This window comes from Neomonachus schauinslandi, chromosome 1, assembly GCF_002201575.2.
Source record: "Neomonachus schauinslandi chromosome 1, ASM220157v2, whole genome shotgun sequence".
Taxonomy (NCBI): Eukaryota; Metazoa; Chordata; class Mammalia; order Carnivora; family Phocidae; genus Neomonachus; species Neomonachus schauinslandi.
The window spans coordinates 124,699,783-124,727,008 of NC_058403.1; the positions used below are offsets into that span (position 1 = coordinate 124,699,783).

Here is a 27,226-nt window from a genome sequence, read left to right on the forward strand (position 1 = left end):
GCGGGGCCGGGGCCGCCTCCCCGGGACCCGCGGCCTCAGGGCCCCGCCGCCGCCGCTGCTGCTCCTGCTCGCGCTGCTGCCGCTGCTACCCGCACTCGGCGCCGCCGCCGCCCCGGCCCCGCGGCCTCCCGCGCTGTCCCCCGCGACCGCGGGGCCCAGCGTGAGCCTCTACCTGAGCGAGGACGAGGTGCGCCGGCTCATCGGTGAGTGGGGCCGTCTGCGTCGGGGTGGGCAGGTCGGGCCCGACCCCGGCTGCTTCCGGCCTCCCGCGGCCCAGCCCTAGAGCGGGGGACCGGGGCCAGGTCGCGTCCCAGCTCCCGGGGGTCGTCTCGGGGCCCTGGCCTTTGCCTGCCTTACTTGGCCAGGAGGTGTGGTCCCTGCCCGGACCCCGCCCCGGGTCAGCCTTCCGGCCTAACCCCTACGTCCTCACTGTCCCGCCGCGAAAGACCGGGGATCCACCCCGTTGCGTCTTCCCCACAGCCTCTTCGGCTTTTCGCCCTATTCCCTATTCAAGCGCCCAAACTTTTCTTCCCTGATGCACCAAGTTTCTTTGATCCTTCCTAGGCGTGTCATTGTAGGGCCCTGGATTTTGGATTTTTCGAAGTCCACGTTTTATTTAGACCAAACCTGCAAACCCCTGGCTGTGGTTTTGATGCCCCAGTAGAGGCCACGATACTGTGCTCTTACTTTCTGGTTATCATACATCTTTTTAAAAATGAGGTGGCGGGGGGGAAGGGATAGGTTAGAAGGGCACTACACGTTCGTGGCAGTCTCCAAATCTTGTGACGGATAAGCGTATTTTTAAATGGGGAATGAATCTCTGGGTAGCAGACCTGTTAGTTTCTTCAGTATCTTTTTGGTTCTTGTCTTGGATATGTTGGACTGTGGACTAATCTGTATTTCAGGGCCACTCTCCTGCTCTGAATACCCTGTAGGGAAAGGAGAACTTAGCTTTGGGTCAGTTGGTTGTACCTTTCCACCTAATTAGCTTTGTCGTTTGGGGAATTAATTTGAAAAATAATGGTGTTTTTGTGCTGAGACTGTGGATTCTGGAAATGAGCCCTAAGAGGAAGGTCTGATAAAAATGGCCCCAAATGGGAAGTCTTTGGTAGTTAAGGATACCTACACATTCTTTGTGTGTTAGACTTTCTTTTGTGTGTTGTGGCACAAAATAACATTTCTCCCTCCTCTTTATTTAATCTCAGGTTTGTGGTACATCTTAGTGAAGGAGGGGGGATTATTTTTTTAATCATCCATTATCTGTCAGTTTCATTTTTATTTTTTTAAGTTTATCTTGAGGTCGACTCAATGTTGAAATGGTATTGCTTTTAGCAGTCTGTTTAGACATTGTTACATATATGGGTTTGTAGTCTTTAATCAAAGAAGAATGCTGTGTTTTTGTAATGTCCTGCCCTTCTTAATCCTCTTTTTAGTCTAGTTGAATTAGCTAAATTTAGTTGAGATGAATTAAAACTGCAAATTAGGTTAGTACTTGGAGCATAAGACTAAGGTTTAGGAAAAATAATGAATGCTTACAAATAGACTCATATCACATAATTATTTAAAAATATTAATGCATTCTGCATGGTTTTTAAAGTTTTTTTGGTTAAAAGCTTGTATATAATTTGTGACTTTGTTTACATATAAGAGTACATGTTAGAAACCAGCCAAGTGGGGGTAGGGGTTAGGAACAACCAGAGGCTGACAGTGATTGAGTGCCTGCCATTTACGGGCCCCTACATGTTTTATACACATCATTTCCTCTAATTTTCTTGTGACCCAGTTGAGTAGATACTATTACTCCCATTTTAGAGTTTAAGAAAATGAGGCTTTAACCTTTTCAAGGTCACACAATTTATAATCATTAAAAAAAATAAACACAGTGTTGACATAGGCCACAAAATTATATTAAATTTAATGAAGATATTGTTTATATAGAAGTTTTGTTACGGCATGGTGGAAAAGAAGTCATTGCTAATTAATACTTGAAATAATGTATATGTATTTGTCACCTGACCGATGAACATCCAGCTTTATGACCAGGAATGAGCTGTTGGGAGGCGGGGAGGGAGGATTGCTTCACTGATCGATCTCGGGTAAGAGGGACCTCCAGTGGTATTTTTTCTAATGCAGATAGAGTTGACCTGTTAAATTTTGACTCTCCTTGCCAGATCTAGGTCCATCTCCCGCATCCACCCTACCTTTAAAGTATTCCTTGGCTGTTCCTGGGTGGGGAAGAACAAGTGGGTAGGACTCAGATGTGTACCAGGCATCTTGAGTTCTCAGACTGCAGTTTCTCATAGAAACTCTTACGGTGTTTAAGACTACTTGAAATAATAGTTTGCACTACATTTTTGTATCATTGTGGGTTAAATGCCTCTGAAAGCTGACTTGGGAAACTAGTCATCATTTTATAATATTTCTAAGACGATGAGTTTGGAATTCCAAGTAAGAAACTTATAAATGAACTTGATAGTGACAGCTTTATAAATTGAACTAATTGCCCTTGATATGAGAATAAGTTGGTGTTTTAATCCAATTAATACGTGCACACAGTTTAAAAATCAAATAGTGCTAAAAGGCTTAACAGAAAACACAGCAGTGTCCTACCCTTGGTCTTTTTATCCTCCAGGTCCTACTTTCCATTGGAAGCTACCAATCTTAACACTAGTTCTGTTTATTTATTTATTTTCCTGTTTTTTACTTTCATGTTTTGAAATTAATATAGAATAAGCATTCGATTGCCTAATACCATAATTGAGCACTTGCACTGTTCTCTGCCCCAGTTCGATATAGCTACGTAACAATTTTTGGTAAAACCAACAATCAGTATTTACATTATTGCATATATATTTATTGCTCACTTCTGAGTTAAATAGTGATGCCAGATTATGGTTTTTTTTTTTCCCTGGAGCAAATAACTGCCTTCAACTTTTTGGTTAGTTTTTCATGTATTGATGGCTACATTCCTCAGATACCCCAAGAAATATGTTCAATGCCTTTGATATTTTTTTCCAGGTAGCACAAATCATCTCTCATTTCTACTTGGTTTCCTCGTAGAGACTCCCTGCTTGGGAGCCTTCGATCCTCTTGTTCCATTCTGGACAGTAGGATTGTTTTTCTTGTAATTTCTGTTCCCTTCTCTCCTGCCTTGGAGCCTGTTTCCTGGATCACTCGTTTTCTTTTTCTTGGTTTGCTTTGTTTTGCTAAAGCGTATCTTCAGTAGCTTCCTAAGAAGGGATGCATGGGAGGTAAATTATTTGAGGCCTTGCATGTCTGAAGGTGTCTACCATAGGTGCTTTATAGGTCCTTTATAGATAATTTGGCTACATTTAGAATAGTAGGCTGAAAATATATTTTTTTCCCATAATTTTGGATTGGATTTAAGGGTTTCTGATGAAAAACTCAAAACCATCTGATTTTTGTTTGTTTGTTTTTATTTTTCTGTTTTTATTGAAGCTCAGGGCCTTTTTCTCTGGTATTCTGAAATTTATTTTTAAAAAGATTTTATTTATTTATATGAGAGAGAGAGAGAGAGCAGAGAGGGAGAGGGAGAAGCAGACTCCCCACTCAGCAGAGAGCCCGATAGGGCTCAATCCCAGGATCCTGAGATCATGACCTGAGCCTAAGGCAGACGCTTAACTGACTGAGCCACCCAGGCACCTCTGGCATTCTGAAATTTTAATAAGCTTTTGTGTGGGTCCTTCCTTCTGTTCGCCTGTTGTCTATCTTGTTTTAGTAGGCCCTTTGGATCTAGAGACTCATATTCTTCAGTTTTCAAAAACGTCTATTACTTTGATGATTTCCTACCCTTTGTTTTTTGTTTTTTTTCTTTCTTAGACATCTATTGGTTTGATTATTGAATCTCCTGGAATTGATCTTCAGATACTCTTAACCTATGTTGCCTCTTGTTTATATCTTTGTATTTGGAGGTGGAAAGTGTGTGGGTGGGAATCTTCTCAATTATGTCTTCTAAACTTTTATTTTTAAAATTCTAATGATGCTTCTAAGTTTCAGAAGCTCTTTTCTCTGTTTTCATTTCCATTTATTTTCATTTTCTGTTTCCATTTTATTCTTTATGGTTGTATTATATTTGAGGTGTATGTATATATATTTTTCATTTTTCCTATATGTTTAATATGTTTTTAATATTTCTTCTGCTTCCTCCAGTGTGCTTGTTCATTTCAGGGTTCTTTTTATGGTTGTTTAGATCACAAACGTCTGGTCATCCTTGGCTGTCTGCAATTAAGAGTGAGATGCTGAAAAGTTGATTAGGAGAGAGTATGTGTGCTGGTGGTCTAGTGACTTCCTTTGGAGTACAGGTAGACTTTTCATTGCCCATCTACTCCACATATCGGCACCTTCACATCTTCCTTGAGAACAGTCAGTGTCTGCAGAGAAGATACTTCGAATAGCCTGCCACTGATGTGTTTGGTAATACACTGGCTGCCTGGGTTTGGGTTATGTGGTTGAGAAGGGAAGGAATGGAGATAAAGGCCACCCACCATTCAAGCTGTAGACTTTGACTGCTCCTCTTTACAGTTCTTCTGCCTCTGTGGTTCAGTTTCTTCAGAAAAAACTTAGGGTCTCCTGCTGGATCTGGTGGCCCACCCCTTGTAGAGGCACCCCCTTTGTCAGTCCTGAGCCTCAGGCTGGCCTTTGGTACCTCAGGGGTCCTGAGGAGCAGTCACCACTTCTTCCTCTGGCTCCCCTCTTGGAAAAGTTTGTTGAAATGTATGTTGTGTTGTTGTCTTCTTTCCCTTTCTGTTTGTCTTTGTGGTTTAATGTCTTTGTGATTTCATTAGTATCATTCAAAGGAGTTTGGGGATGAAATGGGGATAAAGGCCAGTGGTCATTCCACAATATGTAAATGACAGTTAAGGTTGGGCTTTGACTATTGAAGAGCTGTTGATGTGTAACAGGTTTGTTTTTTGTTTTGTTTTGTTTTTTTGTAGTAATATTTAGAAGAGTAGTGGTTGATACTTTTTAGAATGCTGCTGGAATGTAGCAATCTTTTGCCTTTGTCAGGCACAAAGGTAATTCCTGTTTCAAGTATATACTGTTATTTCCATTTTATAGGTGAGGAAACAGAGGAAGTATGTAGTTAACCCAGTTCCTTGGTTGTGGGGCATATAGTCCTGATGGAAGTCTGTCTGTACAGAGACTCCAAAAGCCTCAGGAACTTTTACTGTCCATGTGGCATTGCTATGTCCCCAAGCCCAGTTTCATTGCTCTCATTTACTCTTCTTAACAGGCTGCAATGTAGACATTCATTTCCCCATTTTTACTGGTGAGGACTTTGCTTTGGGGCCCTTTGGGCAGTGAGTAAAGGGTCTGGTCTTGCCTCAGTCCTGCTTGAATCCAGAATCTTTGCCTCTTTGTCAGCTCTGGAGGAGCTATGATTAACTGAAAACACTCAAGAAGTAGAATCTGAAAGCCTGCTACTACATGTTTGTGCTCTTGACTGTTATCTGCATCCTCCTATGTTCTCTAATTGTATTAGATAATGATACATAATTCTATGTATCCTAATAATAATTCTAATAGTATTGAGTTCCCTGGAAATCCAGGGCTTGTGAAACTAGTATGTGGCTGGGGCAGTGCTAGGAGTTTGCTCCTAGCAGCATGCTGAGGGGTGAGAGCTATTGTATAAACTGGTTATGGCAGCAGTGGTGGTAGTGATAGGGACTCTTGTAAGGGTCAGGGGTCTTCTAAGAATAGACTCTGCCTCCCACCAATTAGAAATTCACTTTGGGGGCGCCTGGGTGGCTCAGTTGGTTAAGCGACTGCCTTCGGCTCAGGTCATGATCCTGGAGTCCCGGGATCGAGTCCCGCATCGGGCTCCCTGCTCGGCAGGGAGTCTGCTTCTCCCTCTGACCCTCCTCCCTCTCATGCTCTCTGTATCTCATTCTCTCTGTCTCAAATAAATAAATAAAATCTTTAAAAAATAAAAGAAATTCACTTTGGGTAACTTGCTTTTCTGTTGAAGTAAATACCCTCTGGAAGAGTTAAGCATTGTTCACATCTTATTTAAAATCAATTAAATACAAGTTGAGATCAATGCTCCCCAGATCAGTCCAGTAAAAATTTTTGAAGCCCAACCAAGTACTGTATATTGTGGTAGAAAATGGTGACTCAAAATTATTAAATTCCTTTTCTGGAGGAACTCAGAATTTCGGAGGGGAGACTAACCATTTTATTGAGGACTGTAACACTGAGATAAGAGTCATAGTGCTGATTGACATAAGTAAGTTATTGTAGGAGTGAATACTTTCGACTCTAGAAAGGGGAAGGGGAGAGAGCCTTAGAGAGTTTAATGGAAGTGTTCCAGGAACGGAGACATTTGAGGATGACTGATAGGCAGAAAAGAGGAGCAGTTCTTGTCAGGTGAGAAAACAGCATGAAAAAGCTATAGATGTACGGAAGTAGATGGGTGTGAAATCAAGAAATAGGAAAAATCTAATGTGGCTAAAATGAGAAAAATTGGCAAAGCCGGGAGTGGCAGAATATAAAGCTGGGAGGTAGGTTGAGATTGGATTAGGAATTTGAATTTCATCTTGTAGGTATTGAGCAGCTGTTGGAAGAATTTAGGAAAAGAGAGTGCATAAACAGGACTGGGTTACAGAAAAGTTGACTTTTGGCTCCAGTGGAAGGGGGCTTGGAGAAAGACAAGCTGGATTTGGGAAATGGGACAGAGTCAGCCTTGTGCTGATAAGAGGGATCAACTAGGGTAGTTGAAGGAGTAGGATAGATTTGTGAGGAATGTGCGCGGAGTTTGGAAAAGACTTAGTGGGGGAGACCTGACGTTAAAGCAAAGAGAGGAGTCAGAGAGGACTCCAGGGTTTCAGATTTGGGCTGTTGAACTGAGGAACTCTTTCCATTTGGGAGGTGGTTGAGGGAAAGAAAAATAAGATGAGCCATGTGTTCCTCTCCTCCCAGCACCTCTCTTTCCTCTTAAACCTCAGGCCAAGTGCTTGGTGGGGGAGGGCAGTGAGAGTGTCCTCCCTACTGATGTGTCTGGCATACCCTGAGAGGTGTGGGGTGCTTGCTGGTGGAGTTGGTTAGCACCCTGCAGCAAACTCTTAACCCTGGGCATTTTGGGTGGGGTTGGTGGCATTGATGCAGCATTAATTTGAGTCCATGTGTTCTTCATTGGGAGAGCAAGGCTGAGACATTGTGCAATTGTGGGTTTTGAGTTTTTTTTCCCCCTTCTTCATGCTACACATGTGGGAGAACTCTATCCAATTATGGCTAAACCTGTCCCCTATGAGTCACATCCTGAGTTGACTAGTCAGTTCTGAAGGTGCTGCCTAAAATACTGTTTGGATTTTAAGGGTCACTTTAGAAACAAATGAAATCTGAGGGTATTTTTTTGAGCATCCTGAATTGAGAAGTTTCATAGCATTACTTTTGTGGTTTTAATGCAGTTATGCCAGTGTTGTGAAAAAACTTGCCAGCTATACATACTAAAACAAAACAAAACAAAACTTGGACATGAAACAGCATGAAGAAGCTATAGATGTATAGCTTTAGCTACTCTGAAGTTATATTACACTTAAAAGTGCTTTTTTGTGTTATCCTTGTTGATGCAAATCAAGTACAATATTTTCTGATCAAAATGTTATTAAACAACTTTCATTTATGTGGGACCTCTTAAGATGTGATGTGCCAAAACAAATGTGTGTATATTGCTGAGTTACATAATAAATACTTAGTGAGTGATTCTTTTTACTGTGCCCAGCAAGTGTTATTACTAAGCAGTAGAATATTTCTGAAAAGTAATTTCATAGGTCTCATGCTTGTTCATGAGATAAATATGTTATGTCTTGTTTATAAATAAATATGTTCTTATATAAATATGTGTGTTTTAGTATACCTCTTGCTATATGCCAAGTACTTCACATGTGTTCTCTTTTTGTTTATCAATCATACAAAGTAGGTGGCATTGACATTTTTTTTTAATAGATAAAGCTGAGGGTCTGGGAAATTACGGAATTCACGGGAGGTCACAGAGGTGTCTGGGGCTTTGTGACTCCAAAGTGCATACTTTGTGTGTTGCCTCTGAAGGTTAGCAGTTTACTTAGTCTATCTAACTAGAATCATCTGAGGGGCTTAAACAAAATATGGATTCCTAGACCTATCCTGAGCAATTTATTTAGGAGATCAGAGATGGGGCCCAACTCATGAGCTTTTTGAATGCCATGTTTCATTGATTATAAGTTTTCTCACGTTTGAACATCTCTGAAATTGGAACCATTTTACAATCAAAGGTGAGTCATCAGTTAACTGACAGTTCTTTTTCATCTTTCTTAGTGGCACAAAAAATAATGGTGCAGTCTAGATTAAATGAAATATGGTATTATAAAAGGATTACCACCTTGCCTTTTTTGGGGGGGGTGGGGGAGATATCTCTCACAACTCTCTTTCAGCGTTGTAAAATTCCCTGGTGGTATTTATTATTTGCTTGTGGTAATGGCTGTGTAGTAATATCCTTGCAAGGAAAGAAAATGATGGCAGTGAGATATTACCATTAGGTTTACAAGCAATAGTAATCAGTTATCAGCTAGGAAGTGCTGCCAAAAGAAATATCAGTGATTCTCAACCTTATTTTGTGGAAGTTTTCTGGCCTTTCCCTAGACAAAGGCATGGCTACCCAACCATATTATGTTTTGTGTACTGTGCTGACTTAGACTTTGGGAGCTTTGTAGGGACCTCTGATGAAAGCTTATGGATGCATCTTGTGTCCCACAAAAGCTGGTTCTGGAAGGGGGCATATTACATTCTGTATTTCATCCTGGTATTCCCTGACCTCCTACATGAATTTTTAAAGATTTGCATACATTAAGGTTCACTTAATTGTGTTATATGACTTTTGACAGATGTATAGTGTCATGTATCCACCATTGTATCATATAGGATAAATTTACCATCCCCCAAAGATCCCCTGATTTATTTTAAATAAATTTGCCTTTAAAAATGTATTTATTTTGGGTGCCTGGGTGGCTCAGTTGGTTAAGCGACTGCCTTCGGCTCCGGTCATGATCCTGGAGTCCCTGGATCGAGTCCCGCATCGGGCTCCCTGCTCGGCAGGGAGTCTGCTTCTCCCTCTGACCCTCCCGACCCTCTCCCCTCTCATGCTCTCTCTCTCTCAAATAAATAAATAAAATCTTTAAAAAAAAAATGTATTTATTTTGGGGACGCCTGGGTGGCTCAGTCATTAAGCGTCTGCCTTCGGCCCAGGTCATGATCCCAGGGTCCTGGGATCGAGCTCCGCATCGGGCTCTCTGCTCAGCAGAGAGCCTGCTTCTCCCTCTCCCACTCCCCCTGCTTGTGTTCCCTCTCTTGCTGTGTCTCTTTCTATCAAATAAATAAATAAAATCTTTAAAAAAAAATGTATTTATTTTGAAAAAGCTCACAGATTCAAAAATAGAATAATATAATGAACCTATGGTACCCATCATCCAGCTTCAACAACTGTCAACTAATGGCCTTTTTTTTTTTTTTGGTCTGTATCTCTCCACTCCCCAGTCTACTCCTTTGCTCTCACTGCCCTGATTCCCCACTTGGATTATTTGAAGCAAACTCAGACACATAATTTTGCAAAAACTTTTTAGTATGTATCTCTAAAAGATAGGGACTTAAAAATTTATAATAACCATTACCACGCCTAAGAAATTAACAGTTCATAAATATCAAGTATCTATGCTGTTCAGATCTTTCTGATTTATAGAAAAATGTTTATATGGAGACTCTTGCCTGCCACCTCTTTCCTCTTTTATCCCCCTTCACTTCCCATGTGTTTAGTTCCTCTGGTGCCAAGCTCTTCTCACCCTAGGGTCTGCATTTGATGGTTGCTTTGCCTCATATACTTTCCCCAGGTCCTTACAGGACTGGAGCCTTACAGATCCAGCTTACAACGTCACTGCCTCAGAGAGCCTTGCCTTCCTAGGGTTGACCCCCAGTGCCGCTCTGTTCTTATCACCCTGTTTTATTTTAAGCATGTTATACTTTTGTTGTTTCTGTCTCCCCGTATATGAAAGTTAGTTCTAGTTGAGTAAAGACCTTTTATATTGTTCCACTCTGTCCCCAGCACTTAAAACAATATCTGGCATGTAGTAGACATTCAGTAAAAGTTCAATGAATGAATAAATCATACTTCTTTTAGGGAAGATTCACTATCTTATGCCTTATGGGGGTCATCATTCTCTTTTTTTTTTCTTAAAGATTTTATTTATTTATTTGACGGAGAGAGACATAGCGAGAGCAGGAACACAAGCAGGGGGAGTGGGAGAGGGAGAAGCAGGCTTCCCGCAGAGCAGGGAGCCGGATGTGGGACTCGATCCCAGGACCCTGGGATCATGACCTGAGCCGAAGGCAGATGCTTAACGACTGAGCCACCCAGGCGCCCAGGGTCATCATTCTCTTTATCATTTCCCATTGCCTGCTGAGTTATTACCCAAGAAGGGAGTTGGGCTGGACTTACTTATATTTATGAATGGGAGTTTAAATAAATTAGTTTTTAATACCTTATTTTCTTTGAGGTTGCCTGATTTTCCCATCTCTGTTCCTTGTACCCCTCTCTCTGGGTAAGGTGTCCCCCATCTTGGCTTCCATAGCTCTACACTCTGTACAAACAAATCAGTATCACTATACCCATCACATTCTGTCTTTTCCATATACTGCACTAAGGCCACCCCAAGGCTTGACTAGCAGCTCCCAGCAGACTGTTGGTCTGCAGGACAGTTGAAGGATGGAAAGTATTCAAAAGAGATTCTGGCAAAAGCCTTTTCCAATTATTAAAAGCTGGGAAGTGCAATTTCTCATCTTTTCTTCTGAAATGTTTAAGCTACTGTTAATTCTATCCAGTGCATTTTTTCATCATACACATTGTAGTTTACACCTCTAGAAAATTGATTTGTCTTTTTATATCTTCCATGTCTCTACTTAACTTTTGACCATGTGAAGTACAGTTATAATAGTTGTTTAAATGTTCTTGTCTACTAATTCTGACATCTGTGCCAGTTCTGGATTGGTTTCAATTTATCACCTATCTATCTATCTATCTATCTATTTATTTATTTTCCTTTTGGTGGGGGGGCAGGGCATGCCTGGTAGTTTTTGAGCGAATGACAGGCATTATGAATTTTACTCTGTTAAGTGCTGAATATTTTTGTATTCCTATAAATAGTCTTGGGTTTTGTTCTGGGACTCAGTTAAGTTACTTGGCAGCAGTTTGATCCTTCTGATCTTGCTTTTCGGACTTGTTAGATAGGACAGGAGCAATGCTCAGTGTAGGGCTAATTATTCCCCACTACTGAGTTAAGACCCCTTTTTGTACTTTCTCTGGTGACCTGTGTGAAGCGTGAGATTTTCCAGTCTTGCTGGTGGAAATAGGTGATATTCTAGATCCTATGTAAGTAGGATTGTAACATTTTATCCTCTCTCTGTCCTTGTGCAGCTTCCTTGTCCATCCTCTGGTCGGTACTTAGCTGAAGACTGGAGGGCAACCATCTGCAGATCTTGAAGGTTTTCTGTGCTGCTTTCTCCTCTGTGGTACTTCATCCTGCATACGCTAGCTGTCTTTGTCTTTCTGAACTCTCATATTTTGTATGGGTCTTGGCTATCTCAGACAAGAGAGTTAGTCTGGTCCTATTATTTTATCTTATCTAGAAGTGGAAATAGTCAAGGATTATCTTTATGATTGCTTGCATCTTTTCTAACTTAAATTATTTGTCAAAGAGAATTTAGTCCAATTTAAAGAAAAAAGTTTTATGGTTTTGTATATGTGTGCATGCACATGTACACAAATGTGGGAATATAGATAACGTGGTGTGGGACAGTACTGAATTCTGCATTTTTTAGTTTTAATTTCATCTTATGGCATATGTGTTTAATCAGTGTAAGTGTTGGTTTCTTCATATGTAAGACAAGATGCTTTTCAATTACAACAGGATGTCTGTTACCACAGTTGGTATAATGTATGTGAAAGTGCTACATAATCCTCAAAACAATTTATTTTAGTTATTCGTGGGAGATTTGCATGGTTTTGATGAAAACTAAAATTATAGAATGTTTGAAAGAGAGGTCACTTAGATATTAACCTGGTTGATTGATTGTCTTTATTAGCAACACTTAAAACTGATGCTCCAAACAATTATTTACTGAATGTTTACTAGGCCTTATTTTAGGGGCTTAATGTATTTTAATAAATAGATAATATTTTAATAAAGCAAATAAATATCCCTGCCCTCATGGAACTGACTTCTAGCAGAGGGCTAAGTGACTTGCCTGAGAAGAGAATATAGCTTTGGAACTGGACTTCAGGTTAGCACTTTGCAATGCAAGTTGCTGGCAGAGAGAAGTGATGTTTGTGAGTTCTCCATTGTGCTTTGAGCCCCTGGACATAACAGTCAACTCTAAGTTACTAATGGCCTCCATGGCTGACTGAGTTCAGAGATCATGCTCCTATTAGGAGTTGGCTATGAAGTAAGTTGAATGATGATCACATAAAATGGTAACTTATTCCATCTCTATTACAGAGCTGTACCTGCAATGCATGTTTGAGCTGGTGGTCAGATTGTTTTCGTTTTCAGATAGGACAGGAACCAATGACAAATTATTTTCCAGAGTATCTTTTGACCAGATACTGGAACATTGTAGCACTATGGCAGGGCATGCTTCATATGTTATGCTATAGTGTTGGAGATTATGGGTTGTTTTTGTCACTTGTTTTACTTGGATAGGATTTGGGAAGCACTTTTATCATCTCTGCAGTTGTGGCACAAATCACATCTTTGGGGGCATTCTTTTATGGATTTTTTTTTTTTAGATGACAAATATGTTGATTAGACCCAAAATCTTGTTCTTTATCTTCTATTTTAGTGTCTAGCTCTCTTTATAATTTCTTATCCATCTACTATAGTATTTTCAGATGGGGAAGGTGACAGTCATGATTTGAGTCATCCATTTGAAATCAAAAGTGACCTTACTCTACTTTTGATTCCACATAGGTGATATCATCACAGGTACTAGAGAGAGAAACCTGAGCACAGTATTTATGATGGATAGCTTTGGGCTTCCATTTTCAGGGATCATGGAATTACATTGAAATCTACTTTCTGAAATGTAATCTCTGGAAGATGGGGAGGAGAGATGCTTAGTAAATGGATCTTCGCACCCTGTAGCCTCTGATCTGTTAAATCAGTGGTAACAAATTGCTACTTCAGTGGATTGTTTTTTTAAGTAAACTGTTGATTTTGACCACATTATTGTGTTTTCTTCCTGAAGGGGCAAAGTAAGGAAAGGTGCTCTGTGATTGCAGATGCCTTGATGAGAATTGTACCTTGGGAGGACCAGGAGATTCCCTTCCTTCAAGTTAACTCCTTAGCTATACATCTCAGGGACCAAGAGGGTGGGCCTGCTTGCCTTTCCTTCAAGGAGGCCAGTTTTAGGCAGGAGATGAGGAGGCAACCTGGAGGAAGGGAGTGGAGGGAGGGGGCATGTTTCCTGTTGTCTTCTATTGTCAATCAGGCATACTGTTTTTCTCTTCAAAGCTCACTTTTATTCTTTTTATACTCTCTGTGTGTACATGTATATGCTCTCATTTGAGTTCTTTGGAGATGCTTAAAGTTGTAGGAGAAAGATTGGAGGAAAATGATGAATTGGTAGAGGATTACATGAAAAAATCTTATTCTATAAGATTATGGTTTAAACAGTTACAGAGATGGAAGATTTATGTGCTTTTTCTTTTTTTTTTTTTTTTGAAGATTTTATTTTGTCAGAGAGAGAAAGAGGGGGAGAGAGAGAGAGAGAGAGAGCACAAGCAGGGGGAGCGGGAGAGGGAGAAACAGGCTCCCCACTGAGCAGGGAGTCTGATGCGGGGCTTGATCCCAGGACCTTGGGATCATGACCTGAGCCGGAGGCAGACGCTTAACTGAGCCACCCGGGCGCCCGTGCTTTTTCTTTTTTAATTATGAGGAAAGATGCCCCTTTCCTATAGTCTAATTTAATTTGTAAATTCCTTGTCTTATGATGTAGTTAAATATTAGGTCTCAGCTAATTTTCTAGTTATAATTTGACCATAGCTAGATTTATTAGATTCTGAAGGACAAATTATTTTATTGTATCTATTTCAGCTTATTAGTTTCCATAAACCAGGAATATTTGAAATAAGATCGATCACCTTATTTATTTTCTTTTAGCATTGATTAAAATATAGAGTATTTAGTGGTTTTATGCATAGAAAGTGATGTTGGCTTTTTTTTTCCTCTGGCTCATGTATTACACTATACTCAGAACTTAGATTATCTTGGCTAAATAAATTTTTTACTTAAGTTTTGACTAGCATTTAGAAACTGGATGATATCATAGAGTATAATAGAGGTTTGGCTGACATTTGGAAATCATAGATGATATCATAGAATAATAGAATTTTGTGGCTGGGAGGGACATTAACATCATCTGGTTTAACTCTTGTTTTATAGTTGAGAAAATTGATGCCTAGAGAAAGTGGTTAAATAATTGATTGCCAGAGTTCACTCAGTTACTTACTTGTAAAAAATCTGCTTTAGTTCTGTTTCCACGACATCATTTTTGTTTTCCTGTCTTAACTGATTTCTGACGTTTTCTTTAAAATATGATTTCCCTTAAAATTCATCTTTGATGTAGTTGATTTTTATCAACAGGCTGCCATTCATGCATCTAACATTTGAGTAGCTACAAATATTCTAAGACCCCAGCCCTGCTTGTGAGGTGAGGTGTACGGGGTAATAGGGAAGACAGATGCGTGAACAGCTCCCTGGAATGTATTTTGTTAAGTGCTATTAAAGGTAGCTCATTTTATAAAGGGAGACGGTTTCCTCCTTGGTACTAGTCAGCTATCGTTGTGGCCTTGAGAAACCAATAGTTAACTTTTAAAATCATTTGGAAAATTTTTTGAACTATTGAATTATTTGAACTTGAGCTAGACAGGCCAGATCATGTAGGACACAGGCCTTGAATTAAAGTTTGGACTTAAGGGACGCCTGGGTGTCTCAGTCGGTTAAGCGCTTGCCTTTGGCTCAGGTTCTGATTCCAGGGTCCTGGGATCGAGTCCTGCATCGGGCTCCTTGTTCAGCGGGAGCCTGCTTCTTCCTTCTCACTCTGCCGCTCCCCCTGCTTGTGCTCTGTCTCTCTCTGACAAATGAATAAAATCTTAAAAAAAAAAAAAAATAAAGTTTGGACTAAGATTGTATAGGAAAAAATGAAATTTCCTTGATGAAAATTGAAAGTTTTGGGGAACAACTTTGGTTTCTTGGCTTCGAATTTGGGTTGTTTAAAAATAAAATTATGAACAAATGCCATAATTTCTAGTAAGAGCAACATTCCTACTTTGCTGGAATTGGCAGTGAAAAATTTAAGTCTGGTTATTGTAACTGAACAACTGAAATGTTTTTCGTTCTTTTTTAGAACAGAAAAATTATACTTACTTGAATAACAAAATGCTGCCTCTTCAGTCTGTAGCTGTCCACTCTTGCTTCTCTCCACCTTCCAGCAGAGCCCCTATATCCCTCCACCCACTCTACTTTGCCTGCTCTGTTCTCTTTTCTGCTGGCCCTTTCACTTTATCTTGCAGAGCTCCAGTTCAGTTTTGAGGTCCTCTCTGACTCTTTTCATAATCTCTTTATCTCTTCAGCTTAACTGAGACCTGATTTTCTCTTGTAAGTGATAGTTTCCTCATAATTCTTTCCAGTCACTGAAAGCAATTTTATTATACTCTCTCCCCATTTATGGGGCCAGAGGCCAGCTCTTTTTCTTTTTTAAAAATAATAATTTGTTGAGGTGAAATTCATATAACATAAAACTAACCATTTTAAAGTGAACAATTCAGTGCCATTTAGTACATATGTGTACGATGTGCAACCACCACTTCTTACTCCAAAGTAAAAACTCCTTACCCATTAACTCCTCCCCCTCCCCCAAGCCCCTGGCAACCACCAATTTGCATTCTATCTCTATGGATTTGTTTATTCTGGATGTTTTGTATAAATGGAATGATAAAATGTGAGACTTTGTGTCTGGCTTCTTTTATTTAGCATAATATTTTGGAGGTTCATCCACATTATAGCATGTATATCAGTACTTCATTCCTTTCTGTGGCTGAATAATATTCCATTCTATACATATATCAAAATTCATTTACCCATTTGTATGTTGATGGACATTTGGGCTGTTTTCACATTTTTACTATTATGAATAATGCTGCTATGAACATGTATAAATGTACTTGACTGAGTGTCTTCAATTTTGGATATATACTTAGAAGTGGTATTGTGGGCTATGGTAGTTCTATGATTAACCTTTTTTTTTTTTAAAGTAAGCTCTACGCCCAACATGGGTCTTGAACTCACAACCCTGAGATCAAGAGTTGCATGCTCTGCTTACTGAGCCAGCCAGGTGCCCCTATGTTTAACTTTTTGAGGAACCACCAAACTTTTACACAGTGGCTGAACCATTTTGCATTTCCACCAGCAATGTATAAAAATTCCAGTTCTCCACATCTTTGCTAACACTTCCTATTCTGTTTTTCTTTTTGTTTTTTTAATTAAAGCTGTCCTAGTTGTGTGAAATGTCCTAGTGGGTGTGAAATGATACCTCATTGTGGGTTCGAATTACGTTTCCCTAATGACTGATGATTGTTGATCATCTTTTTATGTTTGTTGGCCATTTGTGTATCTTCTTTGAAGAAATGTCTACTCAGGTCCCTTGCCTATTTTTTGAGCTGTCTTTGTTTGTTTGCTGAGTTGTAAGTCCTTTATATATTATGGATACGAGACCTTTACTAGACACATAATTTGCAATATCTCCTCCATTCTGTAGGTTATCTTCACCTTCTTGATAATGTTTTGATGCACAGAAGTTCTAAATTTTATGAAGTCTAGTTTATATACTTCTGTTGCTCATGCTTTTAGTGACGTATCAAAGAATCCATTGGCAAATTCAAGATCATAATGACTTACCCTTATGGTTTCTTCTAAGAGTTTTATAGTTTTAGGTCTTATATTTAGGTTGCTGATCTATTTTGAATTGTTTTTTATATATGGTATGAGGTAGGGGTCTAATTTCATTCTGTTGTGTGTGGTTATCTAGTTGATCCAGCATAATTTATTGAAGAGGCTGTTCTTTCCTCATTAAATGGTCTTGGCATCCTTGTCAAAAATCAGTTGGCTAGAAATATATAGGTTTATTTCTGGATTCTCAGTTCTATTCCATGGGTCTATATATCTGTTGTTATGTTGGAACCATACTGTTTTGGTTTCTGTGGCTTTGTGGTGAATTTTGAAATCAGGAATTGTGAATTCTTCAACTATGTTCTTTTTCAAGATTGTTTTGGCTGTTGGGAGCTATGTGCAATTCCATATTAATTTGAGAATCTGCTTTTCCATTTCTGAAAAAAAAAAGGTAGGTAGAATTTTGATAGAGTTTGTACTGGTAGATCCCTTCGGGTAGTATTACCACCTTAACAATAGTGAGCCTTCCAATCCATGAAGATGGGATGACTTTCCATTTATTTAGGTCTAATTTAATTTCTTTCAGCAGTGTTTTATAGTTTGCATTGTTAAGCCTTTGTTCATATTTATTGTAAGGTAGTTCATTGTTTTGGATGTTGTTGTAAATGGAATTGTTTTCTTAATTTCCTTTTTGGATTGTTATTGAGGGACCAGTTTTTATCATGCATTACATCCTTCCTTTCCTATTTTGATTGTTTTGCCCCAAGAGAGTGATTCCGCATCCTCTTCCTTTTTGATGTCAGTGATATTTACTTATATGACCTTTGACCCATTAGGGTTCTTGGAATCACCTGACTTCTATAAGATGCTCTTCATAACTTCATACTCTGACTTGTTTTTATTTCCCTCCCTTTATCCCAAAGGGTATTAAAACCTGCCCTGATTGTTTTCTCAGCTATTACTCCTTTGACCATGGGTGTTCTAGTTCCCAGGTCTCTTTTCCAAAGAAGACATTTACTGAAATGGCCACTTGAGACTTGGTCCATTTCTTAGCCCTTGGAACTTCCTTTTTCTCACCAGGACACACCAACCTTCTTTCTCAATCATTCCTTTCTACTGAAACCAGGCTCTGTGTCCTAGTGGCCTAAAGAGTTACATATTTCCTGGCTTGCTACAGACTGGCTCAATAAAGCATACCTGAATAAGATTGTTTCCCTCGTTGCCTATCTAACCATTCCCCATTGCCCACTTCACCTCTGTGGAGCCTACCACATCACTTGCAGACAGTGATAACTCCTGTCATCTGCTACTCCTGCTTTGAGACTGCATTTAATTACTGTTGTCATCTTTGACAAACTAATAATTGATAGCAATTAGAAAAGAGTGAATTATCTAGATCCCATCTTCGTTTGTCTTTTATTTTTTCTTTTCTTTTTTTAAGATTTTATTTATTTATTTGACAGAGAGAGAGCACAAGCGGGAGAGGGAGAAGCAGGCTCCCCACTGAGCAAGGAGCCTGACGTGGGGCTCGATCCCAGGACCCCGGGATCACGACCTGAGCCAAAGGCAGACGTTTAACTGACTGAGCCACCCAGGTGCCCCTGTCTTTTACTTTAAAAAAATTTTTTTGTGAGGGGCGCCTGGGTGGCTCAGTCAGTTAAGCGTCTGCCTTCGGCTCAGGTCGTGATCTCGGGGTCCTGGGATGGAGCCCCGTGTCAGGCTCTCTGCTCTGTGGGTAGTCTGCTTCTCCCTCTCCCTCTATTCTTGCTCTTGCTCTCTCTCAAATAAATAAATAAAATATTAAAAAAATTTTGTGAGCATATGATGGAGAAGGAAAGAGAAAGAGTATATTCAAAAATAAAGCATGATGTTCTCCACAGATTTTATCTTTTCCAAAAAATCAGCTTGTTGAAAATTCTTATTTTATAAATTATATTTTCTGATTATCAAGGTAAAAACATACTTATTTAGCTTGTTTGGAAAGTGTATAAGACCATAAAGAAGAAAAATATACATTATTTAACCATGCCTTGGTAATCTTTGGTAAATATCTTTCCAATATTTTTTCCATGTTCTCATTTTTTTTAAAGATTTTATTTGTTTATTTGGCAGAGAGAGATAGCGAGAGCAGGAACACAAGCAGGCGGAATGGGAGAGGGAGAAGCAGGTTTCCTGCTGAGCAGGGAGCCCGATGTGGGACTCGATCCCAGGACACAGAGATCATGACCTGAGCCGAAGGCAGACACTTAACGACTGAGCCACCTAGGCACCCGTATTCTCATTTTTTTTTAAATGTAGTTGAACTCTTATGTAATGGTTAAGAATATAGGTGACTTTTTGAGGTAGAGAATACTTCAAAATTTGTAGTGTTAAGTTTTCCATTCCTCCCTGCCTCCTTCTCATTGCCCTGTGGTCAGATTGTGGCATATACATTTTCTACTTTAAGAAACTAATTGTGCTTTCCTTATGGCTGATCACTTTTTGTAAATCTCTTACAGATGCTTTGAAAGAATTGAATTTCCTATAAAGTGCTATCTTAATGTGTCTATATATCTATCATATTAATTATAGATAGATAGATATATAAATTATATGCTCTACATGCTAGTATCAGTCATAGACTAATAGTTTTGTACCATGATTATACTTACATTGGGTTCTCTCCGTATTTCCAGTATTTGGGGAAGGTTGTACTTCCATTGGGATCTCTTTGTATTTCTAATATTTGGGGATTTGGGGACTCTTGGCATTTTGATTTAGAGCTGTAAAGATTCAGGATTATAATACTTTCATCATGAGTTATACCTTTTCTCAGTATACAGTGCTTCTTTATCTCCTGTTAAAAATAAAACTGTTACTAATGTCTCAAAATGTTTTAGATTAACTTTTGGGGGGAAGAATATATAATTGGTCTATTCTCTGACGCCTTCTCAGAATCTTTTGTCTTTACATATGATGAAAATTTGTCTAGGAATAGAATTCCTGGCCTGCTTGCTATGCCCCTGAAAAATACTGCTTTATTGCCTTCCCTGTCATGTTCAGTTTCTCGTATTACTGTCATTCAGATAGTGAGCATGGGTATTCTAAGAATTTTCTTCTCATTTCAGCCCCATTGTTAGTGTTGCATGTGAAAATTCTTTGATCTTCTCTTTCCAGTTCTTAGTGCTTTGCCAGATTTTACCTTTTGGTATACCTGGGTATTTTTAAGGGAAGGTTAGAGGAAGGTGTATTAGTCACTAATAATTTATCATTGCTAGTGTTAATATTACTATATCAGAGATATTATCTTTGCCAGTGTGGTTTTTGTTGAATTTCATTGCTTGGGGGCTTTCTCTCTAGCTCTTACTGGCCTTCGTGGATTACTTTAGGCAGTAACTGGATTTTTGTTCAATGAATTGCTGCAGATATGTGTATATTTCTTTAAACATGTTTTTGAAAACCATGTTTTTTCCAGTTTTAACTTTCATAGGAAATTTAAGAAAAGAATGAAAGCATACAATAAAAAAAAATCCATAATCCACCATTTATAATCAACCACTATTAATATTTATTGATATTTCCCTTCTTTTCTGAGAAGTGGAGCATGCACATCATGCATATACATATACATTTAACTTCAGTTCACTGAACATTTATTGAACACTTATTACATGGACAGTGTATTCTAGGTGCCAGACATTGTTAAAAATGTGCTGTATATGGTTTGTATCTTTCCTGTTTTTATTTTATGTTGCAGTCTAAGCAAAACCCAATTTATTAAAATGTATTTGTAACAGTCCTGTTCATGACTTCACACTAAAACATGTCCTCAAAGGGGAAGCTCAATATATCATATAGATGAACAGGGAGATTTGATTGAAGGGATGTAATTTCTTGGGGTACCACCGCTTTCCTTCTCCAAAGAAAGAGAAACTCTTGAAAACTGTTTTCTGTTATGGATGTACAGTATTATAGTTTATTGATTGCTGCTCTATTGTTGGTCATTTGTTTTCTTCAATTTTAAATATTATTTTGATTAATATCTTTATATATAAAAATTTGAATCTGTATTTGGTTTCCTTAGGGTAGATTCTTAGAAGTGGAATGACTGGGTCAAAGAGTATAAATATTTATAAAACTTTGATATATATTCACAAATTGTTTGCTTGCTATACCCTAACATTCAGTATTATAGTTAAAGACTATAAACATTTCTGTTACAACATCAAATGCATTCCTAAAAAAAAACCCTTCAGGATTGCCTGTTCACTAAAAATAATAGGACTTACGGGAAAAATAAGGTTAAAGGCGGACCACTCAAGACCTCTGCAGTTTTCAAACCAAGTACTAACAAAAGCATAATTGGTACCTTATGAGATAACTTGGACAGCCCAGTCAAACCACTTGCACAGCTGAGGCTGCCTCAGAGGAGAGTTAAAGGATATTAAAATGTAATAGGATGGAAATTGCTGGCGTGCATGGTCTTGAGAAGTGCAGATGTTAAGTAGATTTGTAAGCCAGTGGAGCTGCCATAGAGGTGGGCACCAGAGGAAGTACAGCTTGCTGTGTTCCAGGAACTGTGTAGGCTGGCTGTGCCCCTCTGAGCAGGAAGCCCTGGGTGCAGGTGCTCATTTTTAGTTAAAATAGGGCAGAGAGGGCTCCTGCCTGGCAGTAGCTGAGCCTTAGTGAGGGTCATTTTCTTTTCCACAGAAAGGCATAATTTTTACCTCCTGACCCAGTTCCCCTTGCCTGGGAAAATTCAAATGTGAACCATTGTAATTTTTGTGTTATACTGGCACTGTTATTTTATTTACTAACCACTTATAAGCTAATTGGTGTTATAGGAACCTGTCTTATGACAAAACAGAGTGTTTTGCTAATTCGTTGGGCAAAAATTTGAATCTCATTTTAATGGTTTCTTCAAAAAAGTTAAAAGCCGGGGCGCCTGGGTGGCTCAGTCGTTAAGCGTCTGCCTTCGGCTCAGGTCATGATCCCAGGGTCCTGGGATCGAGCCCCGCATCGGGCTCCCTGCTCTGCGGGAAGCCTGCTTCTCCCTCTCCCACTCCCCCTGCTTGTGTTCCTGCTCTCGCTATGTCTCTCTCTGTCAAATAAATAAATAAAATCTTTAAAAAAAAAAAAAAAAAGTTAAAAGCCTTTCAAACTAGGAAAACTGTTAACTATTAATCTTGGTTAATAAAGAATGTTTATTTCAAAACAAATGTTTTCAAAATCGGTAGTCGGAAAACACCAACTGTTTAACGATCACATTAGAATTTAAATACCTTAATCTAGAGTAGTAAATTTCAAATTTCCAATTTATTTTGGTGGCCATTGTTTATAGATATAGATCACAGGACTCCAAACTGTCAGCAGCTTATAGGTATTTTTTAAAATTTTTAATTAGCATATAATGTATTATTTGTTCCAGGGGTACAGGTCTGTGATTCAACAGTCTTACACAATTCACAGCGCTCACCATAGCATATACCTTCCCTGATGTCCATCACCCAGCCACCCCAACCCTCCTACCCCCACCACTCCAGCAACCCTCAGTTTGTTTCCTGAGATTAAGAGTCTCTTATGGTTTGCCTCCCTCTCTGGTTTCGTCTTGTTTCATTTTTCCCTCCCTTCCCCTATGATCCTCTGTCTTGTTTCTCAAAATCCTCATATCAGTGAGATCATATGATACTTATCTTTCTCTGATTGACTTATTTCACTTAGCATGATACCCTCTAGTTCCATCCATGTCATTGCAAATGGCAAGATTTCTTTTTTTTTGATAGCTGCATAATATTCCATTGTATATATATACCACATCTTCTTTATCCATTCATCTGTTGATGGACATCGAGGCTCTTTCCATGGTTTGGCTATTGTGGACATTGATGCTATAAACACTGGGGTGCACGTGCCCCTTTGGATCACTACATTTGTATCTTTGGGGTAAATACCCAGTAGTGCAATTGCTGGGTCATAGGGTAGCTCTGTTTTCAACTTTTTGAGGAACCTCCATGCTGTTTTCCAGAGTGGCTGCACCAGCTTGCATTCCCACCAACAGTGTAGGAGGGTTCCCCTTTCTCCGCATCCCCACCAACATCTTTCGTTTCCTGACTTGTTAATTTTAGCCATTCTGACTGGTGTGAGGTGGTATATCATTGAGGTTTTGATTTGGATTTCCCTGATGCAGAGTGATGGTGAGCACTTTTTCATGTGTCTGTTGGCCATTTGGATGTCTTCTTTGGAAAAATGTCCGCTCATGTCTTCTGCCCATTTCTTGATTGAATTATTTGTTCTTTGGGTGTTGAGTTTGATAAGTTCTTTTTAGATTTTGGATACTAGCCCTTTACCTGGTATGTCATTTGCAAATATCTTCTCCCATTCTGTCGGTTGTCTTTTGGTTCTGTTGACTGTTTCCTTTGCTGTGCAAAAGCTTTTTATCTTGATGAAGTCCCAATAGTTCATTTTTGCCCTTACTTCCCTTGCCTTTGGCGATGTTTCTAGGAAGAAGTTGCTGCAGCTGAGGTCGAAGAGGTTGTTGCATGTGTTCTTCTCAAGGATTTTGATGGATTCCTGTCTCACATTTAGGTCTTTTCCATTTTGAGTCTATTTTTGTGTGTGGTGTAAGGAAATGGTCCAGTTTCATTCTTCTGCATGTGGCTGTCCAATTTTCCCAACATCATTTGTTGAAGAGACTGTCTTTTTTCCATTGGACATTCTTTCCTGCTTTGTTGAAGATTAGTTGACCATAGAGTTGAGGGTCCATTTCTGGGCTCTCTATTCTGTTCCACTGATCTATGTGTCTGTTTTTGTGCTAGTACCATACTGTCTTGATGATTACAGCTTTGTAATAGAGCTTGAAGTCTGGAATTGTGATGCCGCCAGCTTTGCTCTTCTTTTTCAACATTCCTCTGGCTATTCGGGGTCTTTTCTGGTTCCATACAAATTTTAGGATTATTTGTTCCATTTCTTTGAAAAAACTTGAGGGGGGGCGCCTGGGTGGCTCAGTCATTAAGCATCTGCCTTAGGCTCAGGTCATGATCCCAGGGTCCTGGGATTGGACCCCGCATTGGGCTCCCTGCTCTGCGGGAAGTCTGCTTCTCCCTCTCCCACTCCCCCTGCTTGTGTTCCCTCTCTCGCTGTCTCTCTCTCTCTCTGTCAAATAAATAAATAAATTATCTTAAAAAAAAAAGAAAAGAAAAAACTTGATGGCATTTTGATAGGGATTGCATTAAATGTGTAGATTGCTCTAGGTAGCATAGACATTTTCACAATATTTGTTCTTCCAATCCATGAGCATGGAATGTTTTTCCATTTCTTTGTGTCTTCCTCACTTTCTTTCATGAGTATTCTATAGTTTTCTGAGTACACATTCTTGCCTCTTCGGTTAGATTTATTCCTAGGTATCTTATCGTTTTGGGTGCAATTGTAAATGGGATTGACTCCTTAATTTCTCTTTCTTCTGTCTCGTTGTTGGTGTATAGAAATGCAACTGATTTCTGTGCATTGATTTTATATCCTGCCATTTTACTGAATTCCTGTATGAGTTCTAGCAGTTTTGGGTGGAGTCTTTGGTTTTCCACATAAGGTATCATATCATCTGCAAAGAGTGAGAGTTTCATCACTTTACCACTTCTTTACCGATTCGGATGCCTTTTATTTCTTTTTGTTGTCTGATTGCTGAGGCTAGGACTTCTAGTACTATGTTGAATAGCAGTGGTGACAGTGGACATCCCTGTTATGTTCCTGACCTTAGGGGAAAAGCTCTCAGTTTTTCCCTATTGAGTATGATATTCACTGTGGGTTTTTCATAGATGGCTTTTATGATCCTACACTGTGAAGAGTTTTAATCAAGGAAGGATGCTGTACTTTGTCAGATGCTTTTTTTGCATCTATTGAGAGGAACATGTGGTTCTTCTTCTTTCTTTTATTAATGTATTGTATCACATTGATTGATTTGCAGATGTTGAACCAACCTTGCAGCCCAGGAATAAATCCCACTTGGTCGTGGTGAATAATCCTTTTAATGTACTGTTGAATCCTATTGTCTAGTATTTTGGTGAGAATTTTTGCATCCATGTTCATCAGGGATATTGGTCTATAGTTCTCCTTTTTGATGGGGTCTTTGTCTGGTTTGGGGATCAAGGTAATGGTGGCCTCATAAAACGAGTTAGGAAGTTTTCTTTCCATTTCTATTTTTTGGAACAGTTTCAGAAGAATAGGTATTAATTCTTCTTGAAATGTTTGGTAGAATTCCCCTGGGAAGCCATCTGGCCCTGGGCTCTTGTTTGTTGGGAGAATTTTGATGACTGCTTCAATTTCCTTAGTGGTTATGGGTCTGTTCAGGTTTTCTGTTTTTTCCTGGGTCAGTTTTGGTAGTTGATACATCTCTAGGAATGCATCCATTTTTTCCAGATTATCTAATTTTTTGGCATATAGTTGCTCATAATATGTTCTTATAATTATTTGTATTTCTTTGGTGTTGGTTGTGATCTCTCCTCTTTCGTTCATGATTTTATTTATTTGGGTCCGTTCTCTTTTCTTTTTGATAAGTCTGGCCAGGGGTTTATCAATCTTACTAATTCTTTCAGAGAACCAGCTCCTAGTTTCATTGATCTCTTCTGTTCTTTTGATTTTTTATTTCATTGATTTCTGCTTTGATCTTTATTATTTCTCTTCTCCTGCTGGGTTTAGGCTTTATTTGCTGTTCTTTCTCCAGCTCCTTTAGGGTGTAGGGTTAGGTTGTGTATTTGAGACCTTTCTTGTTTCTTGAGAAAGGCTTGTATTGCTATATACTTTCCTCTTAGGACTGCCTTTGCTGTATCCCAAAGATTTTGAACAGTTGTGTTTTCATTTTCATTGGTTTCCATGAATTTTTTAAATTCTTCTTTAATTTCCTGGTTGACCCATTCATTCTTTAGTAGGATGCTCTTTAGCCTCCATGTATTTGAGTTCTTGACAACTTTCCTCTTGTGACTGAGTTCGAGTTTCAAAGCATTGTGGTCTGAAAATATGCAGGGAATGATCCCAGTCTTTTGGTACCGGTTGATACCTGATTTGTGACCCAGGATGTGATCTATTCTGCAGAATATTCCATGTGCCCTAGAGAAGAATGTGTATTTTGTTGCTTTAGTATGGAATGTTCTGAATATATCTGTGAAGTCCATCTGGTCCAGTGTGTCATTTAAAGCCTTTATTTCCTTGTTGATCTTTTGCTTAGATGATCTGTCCATTGCAGTGAATGGGGTGTTAAAGTCCCCTACTATTATTGTATTATGTTTCTTTCATTTTTGTATTAATTGGCTTATCTAATTGGCTGCTCCCATGTTAGGGCCATAAATATTTACAATTGTTAGATCTTCTTGTTGGATAGACTCTTTAAGTATGATGTAGTGTCCTTCCTCATCTCTTATTATAGTCTTTGGTTTAAAATCTAATTTGTCTTGGGGCACCTGGGTGGCTCAGTTGTTAAGCGTCTGCCTTCGGCTCAGGTCATGATCCCAGGGTCCTGGGATCGAGCCCCACATCAGGTTCCCTGCTCAGCAGGAAGCCTGCTTCTCCCTCTCCCATTCCCCTGCTTGTGTTCCCTCTCTCACTGTGTCTCTCTCTGGCAAAAAAATAAAATCTTAAAAAAAAAATCTAATTTGTCTGATGTAAAGATTGCCACCCCAGCTTTCTGTTGATGTCCATTAGCATGGTAAATGGTTTTCCACCCCCTCATTTTAAATCTGGAGGTGTCTTTGCATCTAAAATGAGTCTCTTGCTGCATATCGATGGGTCTTGTTTTTTTTTTTTTATCCAGTCTGATACACTGTGTCTTCTGATTGGGGCATTTAGCCCATTTACATTCAGGGTAATTATTGAAAAATACAAATTTAGTGCCATTGTATTGTCTGTAAGGTGACTGTTACTGTGTATTGTCTCTGTTCCTTTCTGGTCTATGTTACTTTTAGGCTCTTTCTTTGTTTAGAGGACCCCTTTCAATATTTCTTGTAGGGCTGGTTTCATGTTCGCAAATTCTTTTAGTTTTTGTTTGTCCTGGAAGCTTTTTATCTCTCCTTCTATTTTCAGTGACAGCCTAGCTGGATATAATATTCTTGGCTGCATATTTTTCTCATTTAGTGCCCTGAATATATCATGCCAGTCCTTTCTGGCCTGCCAGGTCTCTGTGGACAGGTCTGCTGCCAATCTAATGTTTCTACCATTGTAGGTTACAGACCTCTTGTCCCGAGCTGCTTACAGGATTTTCTCTTTGTCTCTGA

At 39.2% G+C, this 27,226-nt stretch overlaps 1 protein-coding gene across 1 annotated transcript in view; it reads left to right on the plus strand.

Moving 5' to 3' along the window:
- Positions 1-27,226, plus strand: part of RYK (receptor like tyrosine kinase) — a 94,152-nt gene that overhangs the window by 605 nt on the left and 66,321 nt on the right. The window contains exon 2 of the mRNA XM_044912562.1: positions 5-203. Coding sequence (XP_044768497.1) covers positions 5-203 — 199 coding nt within the window. The remainder of the gene's footprint in view (positions 1-4; positions 204-27,226) is intronic.